Raw genomic sequence first — 10188 nt, forward strand, 5'->3', positions numbered from 1 at the left:
ATTCAGGTGCCTCTAAATGACACGATTGTTTTGGGGCTTTGTACTTTCACATCTGATATTATCACATCTTCCAAGGTCAGAATTCAGGGTAATGCTTTTCCTTCGTGCAGATGGAGGCAAACTTTTTTCTGTAAAAGCCAGATAGTAAATATTTTAGGCTTTGCATGCCATATGGTCTCTGTCATAGCTATTCAGCCCTGCTGTTGTAGTGTGAAAGCAGATGTAGAAAATACATACACAAGCAAGTGTGGCTGTGTTGCACTGAAGTTTGAGTTTTATATAATTTTCACACGTCACGAAACGTTTTTCTTTTAAAAAATGTAAAAACCATTCTGAGCCCTCAGGCCATACAAAAAACAGGCAGCGGGCCAGATTTGGCCCATATCGTTCACAGACCGCTGCCTTCGTGGCAGTTTAAGCTGAGTTTTCTAGGTGTTTGTAGGACAACTATTTGAACCATCCCAAGGAATTTAATAACCCTACTTAGGGCCTGCATAGAGCTTTCCCCTCCTGCAAGTGGGATGGCAAATAGCAGCACCTAATCTTTTGGTCCTTTTTATAAGAATATTTTTTTCCTGAGAAAGTTTTCGTTCTCCCATATTTATTATTTTGCCAGTAGTTCTAAATCCAGCTTATATTTAACAAACTATAATGGAAATCAATAAGAGAATAATTCACTTGCAAAATAGTTGCTAACGTGTTGAAAACCCGCAGCTAAAGCTCTTATGCAAAGATAAGAAACTATCTTTTATACAAAGATCCATTCTATAAAGTCCTGTTTTAGTTTACTGCCAGAAAAAAAGTAACACACACACACCCCCCCCCCTTACTTACCTCTTTCCCGCCCTCTCTCTATACTTGTCAAAATATGTATATATGTATCCATCCATCCATATATAGAAATAAAAACTTGATAACCCCAAAAATTTCTATTTTGCCTTATTTCTGGGTCATTTTAACATTCATTTGTCTTATTTTATATCGTGATCAATACAGCAAGCCATCTCATCCTTTCACAAATGTATGGAATAAAATTCAGATTTGTTGAGCCTTAGTGCATGCCATGTACTGTGCTAATAATAAGCACATTACTTGGGCTTATTCATTTCATTAACCTTGTGAGACAGACTGGTATCGTCCCCATTTACAGATGAGGAAGCTGAGGCTTGAAGAAGTGACTGGCCCAAGGCCTCCGAGTTGGGAAATTTGTCGGCCCACACAGTTGACTCCACAGCCCATGCTCTCGGCTACTACCCCAGGGTACCCCAGTCTTCTCAACATGGTGGCAAACAGAAAATTGCAACATTTGTATGGCACACTGTAGTGAATGGACACCGGTTGAGAAGCTCTGCACTTCGCCATGGAAGATAAACTCTGTTTATCAGACTCCTCCACTAGCACATAAGCTGTCTGCTGGCTCAGACCTTACAAGTGTCAGTTGGTGTGGTATCCTCAGTGCCTGGTACATAGTACGACCGGCATTTGTTGATGAAATGAATGAACAGTATTTAACAAATCATTTGTCTTGCTCTCTTCTTTTTTTTTACTGAGTTGAAGGAAGTAGCTTAGATTTTGTGACCCAGATCAGCTCCGTGCCCATGTCCCCAGTCATCCTGTGGTCATCTCCAGAGAGAGATCACACTGCAGAGCTCACTCCGTTTCTTCCGTATCTGCTTCTTTTCTTGACTTCTAGTGAATGGTAGCAATGTCCACTTAATCACCCAAGCCTGTAACTGAGGAGTCATCTTTAAACTTGTTAGAGTTAGGCTTTTAGCCTCTAGCCTTGAACTCTACTTTCTCTTCAGTTTTTTCTCTCTGTTGCTGTCAGATGGATCTAAAACATAAATCTGGTTTTGTCATCCCTGGATTTAAAAGTCTTCAGGGGCTCTGCTGTTTATAACTGTAGCATTTCTCAACTGTGATGTCACTCCACTTTGCTCTGTGACAGTCATTTGTGACTTGCGGGGTAGTATTTAAAATCTAAGTTTGCCAGTGGTTTGCTTTTTTTTGTCCTTTGAATAAATAAGGACAGCTTTAGGATCATCCCTATAACAACATCAGTCTCAGCTATGCAGTCTTGCGTTCTAATATTTTCTTGAGGCCAGAGAAGGGAGTGGAGCGATAACTTCATCCTGCCAAGTTCATCTTAATTGTGAAGCAGCTTTGAGGGACTGTTACTGATGTGTTATCAACAGCTGTGGGTCTCGTGAGCTATTGTGCTCTCATGAATACTGTGCCCCTTGCTTCCTACCCACTGCCCCGCAAAGGAGCCAAAAAAACAAAAGGAAAAAGACGTCTCTATTTATAGTGGTTTTTTTTTTTTTTAATAAAGTTATTTATTTATTTTTGGCTGTGTTGGGTCTTTGTTGCTGTGTGTGGGCTTTCTCTGGCTGCGGTGAGCAGGGGCTACTCTTCGTTGCAGTGTGCAGGCTTCTCACTGTCGTGGCTTCTCTTGTTGCGGAGCACAGGCTCTAGGCATGCGGGCTTCAGTAGCTGTGGCATGTGGGCTCAGTAGTTGTGGCTTGCGGGCTCTAGAGTGCAGGCTCAGTAGTTGTGGAGCATGGGCTTAGTTGCTCTGCGGCATGTGGGATCTTCCCCGGCCAGGGCTTGAACCTGTGTCCCTTGCATTGGCAGGCAGATTCTTAACCACTGCGCCACCAGGGAAGCCCTATAGTGGTATTTTATTTGTCCATGCTTAAGGGGGAGAGAAGGGCAGTTGGTTTTGTAAAAACACACCTGTGTATGCCCACGGGAGGCTCTGACACATGAACATCACCAAAGCTCCCATCCCCCTCGCGGTGGGGAGGACGGCTGGTTGTTAGAGAAGAAATTTTCACGTCCTGGCATTGCTTGCAAGCCTGGCTGGGATCTCGCCTGTTGTTCCAGGCTCATCCCTTGTAATCTCGACTCACACACCCAGGTCTCTAACTAAAGCAAACCACCTACACCTTTGCAGGTGTTTCTCGGTCTTTTGGGACAGTTCACGTGCGCTTCCCCCACTCCTGGGATGGGCATCCTCCAGCCTTCCATCTCCGCCTCCCCGGCAGCTGGCACAACAGCTGCCCTCTGGGGGCTGCTCGGGTGTCCTGGGGTGAGGAGTGAATGGACGGACATGGTGTTTCAACCACACTCACTTTGGCTTTTAGAACTATAACTATGTGAGAGGTGCCCACAGCTCCGCAGACCTGCAGCCTGTGGTAGAAATGGTGTCCACTTTGTCTCCTTTCTCATCATTCAGTTACTTTTGTTAAGGAAGAGTTAAGCTCAGAGCAGCTTAAATGTTAGCCTCTCACACTTCCTGCAGCCACCTGAGAGGGAAAAGGAACTCCTTTTCTGAGCCACATGAATCAATTTGTGAGTAGTGTTTACTGGGTCACTTTCTTAAGGAAGGTGTGTAGTTGAACTAGTTGGACAATAATACCGCGTTGGTTATCTTGCTGCAGTTGGAGAGTTGCTGCCATTTATTGAGCGCCCAAGTGCTCAGCCTGTACTTGGTGCATTAGGTATGTCGCCTCCCTTACATCCTTACGACAGTCTTTTGAGGAGTATCCGTCATGGTCTCCATTTTATAAGTGTGGAAGCTGAAGTTCAGGTAGATTTACTAACTTGCTCAGGACCCCAGGGTTGCTGAGTTACAGAGCTGGAATTTGAACCCAAGTCTCATTTCAGTTTGACTCCCCCCACCCCATATTCCCTCTAGAATTTGACCATGGCCATAGAGCTGAAATGATAGAACTCAAATTTGGACACACCTCTGTCTAAAAACCAGTGCTAAGAAAGGACTATGGAAGTGTAAGACTCTTGCCTTTTAGAAACTTTTTGGAGAGGAGAAAGGTAAATGTTTACAAGACAGTTAATAATAGTACAAGATAGCATATAATTTAATTGATAAGCCAGTTATGTAAGTGCTTTAAGAGAGTGGTTTTGTGTCTGAGTTCAGAGTGCTGTACTGTAGTTCCTGCCATTTCTAGTGTTATGACTTCATATTATCTATAAAGAATATGGAAATATCTAACTGGTGTTTTTATTTAAAAAATTAGTTTGTTGGGCTTCCCTGGTGGCGCAGTGGTTGAGAATCTGCCTGCCAATGCAGGGAACACGGGTTCGAGCCCTGGTCTGGGAAGATCCCACATGCCGCGGAGCAACTAGGCCCGTGAGCCACAATTACTGAGCCTGCGCGTCTGGAGCCTGTGCTCCGCAGCAAGAGAGGCCGCGATGGTGAGAGGCCCGCGCACCGCGGTGTAGAGTGGCCCCCACTTGCCGCAACTAGAGAAAAGCCCTCGCACAGAAACGAAGACCCAACACAGCCATAAATAAATAAATAAAACCCAAAAAGTTAAAAAAAAAAAGACTGCAAATTGCTACAGTCACTATAGAGGACAATTGGCAATATTTTTTTAAAAAATTAATTTGTTATACTACAATTGCACAGCATAACTCAGAGGAGAAGAGAGTAATCGAGGCTAGACTATTTCAGATCTCCATGTTGGAAGAGATTTTAACTTGAGCTTGGGGTTGTTTGGGCTTTGTATGGAGTGACATACAAAGAAAGAAAAACATTTGAGGAGAGAAAAATCATAGGGAAGAGGAGTCTGATTGGTAATGAACTTGCCGTGCTAGGGAGTCATGGAAATAAATTAGATGGGAGAGAGCCAGACACTGGGCTGCTGTTGGCCTGGGCGTGAGTGGCGTGAAAAGCAGGTATTAGCTCATCACATCTGTCTCCTGGGGGCCCCTCGTGGCATCGTAGTTCTCTAGTTTCCACTGGTATTTGGGGCACCCGAGATCGGGTTGGGTCTCACAGGTCTGGAGGAGAGTCTCAAGCAGACAAGTGGCCAGGTCCTGACCAGCTGCTCCATGAAAACACATTTCACCTCCTAGGCAGGGACCTCCAACCGCGAGGTCCTCCCTGGCTGCTTTGTTAGCATCTGAACTGCACGAGTCCAGTCCCCACCACTCTTCCCGGCGTAGAGCGGGGCATCTGGGGCAAGTTAGGCGCGTTTTCCAGGCCCCTGCAGAGGCTCATGGCGAATACACATGTCACCCACCAGCCAAGAAGCAAGAGGAACGAGGTGGCTCTGAGCCTGCCCCACCGTCCTCAGGTTGAAAGTTGCCCCTTGATGACCGACGACTTCTTTCCTTCAAGACTGCCATGATTATTCTTTTATTTTTTAAATATTACTTTTATTTTTAACACAGTATTACATGTACATAGCTAAAGATCATGCTAGTGAAAGATTTATTTTTCTCTCTCTTTTTTTCCTCGCGGCTCGCAGGATCTTAGTTCTCTGACCAGGGATTGAACCCGGGCCCTCAGCAGTGCAAGCGCCGAGTCCTAACCGCTGAACTGCCAGGGAATTCCCAAGATTTATTTCTCAGTGGTCCTCTGCCATTCTCTTGCCTATCCTCCACTTTTCATCCCAGCCGTAAACACTGTCAACTCTTACTTGTTTCTTGTATTTACCTCCATAACCTGCATATTTTAACATAATATGTCTGTGTTGACCAATTTTTCGATGATCAATTTGAGATACCTTTTGACTTCTTGGTGTTGAATTGAATTTAACTTTTACTCTCCTCCCCATATTCTCTACTGCCTTCATCCACCTAATACAGTCACATCAAATTTTTTGGTTACATCACCAGTTAATGTTTACCTTGATTATGTGACTATTGTTCAGTGCACAGCTCTGTCACGTACATTCCCTTTCTTGTACAATTTTTGTTTTCCTCGAGCAAACGTTTGCCTTGTTTTTTCAGCTGCCAGGTTTTTAACCTTTTACCTCACCCTGATCTATCAGATCTGTCAATTACCTATTAATATTTTCCAAATGTTTGACTCTGTGAGATAACTGGTCAGTCCTCTTTCTTTGCTGGAGCTTCTCCTCCTGCTCCAGGGTGGATGAGGTGCCACACAGCTGTCATCCTGGGCCTTGATTTCATTTTAACTTACCTCAACCTTATTAGGATGCGGGGCCAGCGGACAGACTTCTGGTGCAATTTACCTTGTGCCTTGTACTGCCCTCCCCGCCCAGTCCTGGACCCCAGAATCTCTGGATGGTTCTTTGAGAATCTAATGAGAGCTCTGAACACTCTCCCCTGGAAAATAAATGCACACACATAAAATTTGGCACATAATTTTGTGAATGTCTAAAGACATTTATGTAACTTATATGTAATGTAGTCCTAGCAAACTGTACAATTCCAAATAAGCCTTTAGTGCCTTAACTCTGATATTACAGTAAAACTCTAACCATAGTATGCAAACATTTCTTATTTTTCCCAATAAGTAGTTCTTTCCTCTTGAGCGTTTTATTATTTCTTACTATTTGATGGAATTAGTTTCCCAAATTTTAATGACTTGCAGATTTATGGCCAGTTGGAATCACTTCTATTCCAGGGTATTACATTTTGCAACCTTTGATGTTAATTTATTTCTCCCTCCAACTGTTCTGTATGTTGATGTAGCTGGGAATGAAGGGTCCCTCGAATATTTGTTGAGTTGAATTGAAATGAATGCTGAGCTTCTCTCCCACCAGCACATGTCACCTAGCATAAGAGCTCCTAAGAGACACTATATATAGATGGATGCTAATCTTCCTAATGAACAGATGCCCTTCTGGGGTCACTGACAAGAGGGATTTTCCATCTGTGTGGAAGAGAGTTCCACCATCAGTCACTCTGTGGTTGAGATCCTTTGAAGACAAACTCCAAGGGTCTGTACTTCGATGAGTTTTGGTTGTATTGAATATTGCTTGAAGTAAAGTGGTGTGTGGCTGAGATATATAATGCATTTGTGTTTATCTACTCATTGAGTAGCTGCTGTTTACCAGACAGTGAAGTAGAACATGACCTATAATTTTAGTCCTCAGAGATTATTTTTTGGTCATTCATTGTTTTATTTTATTTTTTTTGGCTGCGTTGGGTCTTCGTTGCTGTGCATGGGCTTTCTCTAGTTGTGGCGAGTAGGGGCTACCCTTCGTTGCGGTGCGCGGGCTTCTCATTGCAGTGGCTTCTCTTGTTGCGGAGCACAGGCTCTAGGCACGCAGGCTCAGTAGTTGTGGCGCACGGGCTTAGCTGCTCCGCGGCATGTGGAATCTTCCTGGACCAGGGCTCAAACCCGTGTCCCTTGCACTTGCAGGTGGATTCTTTTTTTTTTTTTTTTTTTTTAATTTTTATTTATTTATTTATTTATTTATGGCTGTGTTGGGTCTTCGTTTCTGTGCGAGGGCTTTCTCCAGTTGCGGCAAGCGGGGGCCACTCTTCATCGCGGTGCGCGGGCCTCTCACTATCGCGGCCTCTCTTGTTGGGGAGCACAGGCTCCAGACGCGCAGGCTCAGTAATTGTGGCTCACGGGCCTAGTTGCTCCGCGGCATGTGGGATCTTCCCAGACCAGGGCTCGAACCTGTGTCCCCTGCATTGGCAGGCAGATTCTCAACCACTGCGCCACCAGGGAAGCCCCTTGCAGGTGGATTCTTAACCACTGCGCCAGCAGGGAAGCCCGAGCTGAGTAAGGTTTTAACTCATCTCATCTCTGATTTCCTAAGGGCAGGAACTGTCACATAGTAGGTATATAATAAATGTTAGTTGACTGAATAAAGGCTAATCATATCGAGTTGATATTCTCTCTGTTTTGTAACTACTCAAGGAAGCCAAAGTCAGCCAACGTTTTCTTATGTTGACAGTTCATAAACAATTACATGCAATTGTTTTTATACTTGAAATGTGAACCGAAACGTTATTAATCAACTTAATGCTGATACTTATTCGTTCCTCTCTAGCCATTTACAGATAACATCTGCCGTGTCAGGTGTGTATCACACAGTATGTTAGGTATTTTTTCGACCTCTAATTCTCAGCTGTCCCGACTGTGCAGGCATAGATATTGAGGTTAGCTAACCTACCCATGGTGTTGCTGATCAGATGTGGCTGAGCCCTGCTTTGAGTCCAGGTTGGTACCAAAGCCTTGTGCTTCCCACTCCACTGCTCAGGTGTCACCATGAGGGGCCTCTTGGTCCATCAGGCGCCTGCCCTATTTGTGTGTACACACATACACGTCACCCTGGGGCCTTTTTTCCTCTTTAGAGCCACCGCCGCCTCCTTCCTTGTCCTAGAGACACAGGCCCTTTGGACCCCCCAGGCACTGTGACATCCAGGTACAAGTGGACAGGGTTTGGAAAACTCAGAAAGGTGCAAAAGTCTCTTCCCTCTGCTTCTTTAAGGATTCAAAAACTCTCTCATCAAATTCTAGCCACTCGCTGGAAAATTGATATTGGTACAGGTTATGAGAAAAGTTCAATTAAAACTAAAGCTCAGGGGAATGTGTGTGCACCTTTAAACACTAACCTGTGTCTTTTCTTCTTCCCAGGTGCTCTTACCCCCGTACGATGATGCCACTGTGAATGGCGCCACCAAGGAGCCGCCACCGCCTTACGTGTCTGCCTAAGCCTGGCAGTGGGGCGTAGCTGAGAGCGACATCTTGACTTCCGTACATCAGAGCAATAGTTCTTCAATTTTACTTCTGAGACGAGCTCTCTGAGCTTATGTGTTGCTGAAATGCTACAATTTAAAATTTTAGATGTTAAGTTGAGACTCTTTGTAGTTTGAAACGTACGCTTTAGCTAGAGCACTGTGATAGAGCAACCATAGAATTCTTTCTGTGCGGGTGCGGTGGGCTCCCCTAGTCTTTCCTCGGCATTGAAACTACCCAGCAATCCGGATGAACCTTCTGTCCGAGGAGTCCGCTGTACGTGCTGAGCCCCAGAGTTGAAGAATTTGTGTCACTGTTCTCTCCGTTCCCTCCTTTCTCTTCTGAAAGCGTAAAATAAAATCAGAATTATACAGTGCTTCTCTTGGGCCATTCCAGTGTATAGAACAAACCCTTAGGAGAAGAGGAATCGTGTAAGGAGTCCACATATACACATAAATAAAACAAGAATTTCCTTAGATCCTTTACGATTTAAATTCAGTGACAATTTGAGTTCGCTGGTCAAGGATTTTGTCCACGGGCTAAGTTGAGACCCTTTGTCAATTCCCGTCAATGAGGACAGTCAGTCGCTACCCCGGCTGCCCTTGTGCACCCACGTCTGGGGTCACGGCGTGGCGTGTTAGAGGGGAACGGGTTGGTACTGTGTGGTATCAGGAGCTCCCTTTCTCGCAGTTTCCTTCCCATCCCCGCTCAGAGCCCCCTTTCACTAAGTGTTCTGCCCTAGCCTGACTCAGGGAGGACATCCATCAGCCTTTGTCAAGTGGAATTGCTGATAGGTATTTACCCAACAATCTGAAAAGAGGTTTTCTTCTCTTCCTGCAAGGCACATCCTACTACTTTGAACTTCTGAGTATGCCTTGTCATCTTTTAAAATGAGTGTAAAACAGTCTTCGGAAAGACGGGAGGTGGCAGGGGTGCTTTCCTTGTGAAATGCCCTTATCTTGACTACCTGAATTTCAAGGGACTTTTATATATTCACATGTTCAAAAGTCACAGCTCTCCTGTTTGTTCATTATTGAATGTGCTGTAAATGAAGCCATTTGCAATTAAAGTGAGATTTGCCCACATCCAAGAAAACCACCTTTTGACTCTGGTGATTGTGCCTGGGAACCCTTCTTGCCCACGTGGGGCTGCATTAGACACACGCGGTTTGGCCTAAGGAGGAGGTTTTATGGCTTGTCTCACACATACGTGCTTTTTAATATTTCAGTGCTGGTAAAATCAGAGCATCTTAGGCCAAGAGAAATGGAGAGGAGCGGACAGGAGCTTCCAGCATTCCAAACCCTCCTCTGCCAAAGCTCTGCCAGCTCAGCTGCTTCAAATAGGATTGCTTTCTGTCCACAGTGCAGTTTTAATAAGCTGTTCAGAGTTTACTGTGTTCCAAGGGAGATTAAAATAAGTGGTTTTGGCTTGTTCCTGAACAGCTATTTCAGATAATTTGGAAATGTAAAATAAAATAAGAGACGAGGGGGATGACTTTTATCCCTGAGAATCAGCCTCAGTCATTTCTTTTGGTGTATCACATTAGTATTCTTTATAAACTCAACCTCGGAAATTCTGTTCCTTGAAGTTTTATACCCAGAAGATTAACACATGGAGGGTTGTTAGGTATGGGGAAGGCCTATCGGGTAGTTTCACTGATCCCTGTGGAAGGCATGTAGGAAATCACAGTTATTTGCATGTTACTCCCCATGATTTTC

The 10188-nt window shown here is 44.6% G+C and overlaps 1 protein-coding gene across 1 annotated transcript in view; it reads left to right on the forward strand.

The window, feature by feature from the left end:
- The window catches only part of LAPTM4B (lysosomal protein transmembrane 4 beta), a 68107-nt gene extending 58542 nt beyond the window's left edge, over positions 1 to 9565 (forward strand). The window contains exon 7 of the mRNA XM_068525604.1: positions 8369 to 9565. Coding sequence (XP_068381705.1) covers positions 8369 to 8446 — 78 coding nt within the window. The 3' untranslated portion in view covers positions 8447 to 9565. The remainder of the gene's footprint in view (positions 1 to 8368) is intronic.
- The last annotated feature ends 623 nt before the right edge of the window (positions 9566 to 10188 follow it).

Source organism: Eschrichtius robustus, chromosome 17 (genome assembly GCF_028021215.1).
Source record: "Eschrichtius robustus isolate mEscRob2 chromosome 17, mEscRob2.pri, whole genome shotgun sequence".
In the NCBI taxonomy this organism is placed as follows: domain Eukaryota; kingdom Metazoa; phylum Chordata; class Mammalia; order Artiodactyla; family Eschrichtiidae; genus Eschrichtius; species Eschrichtius robustus.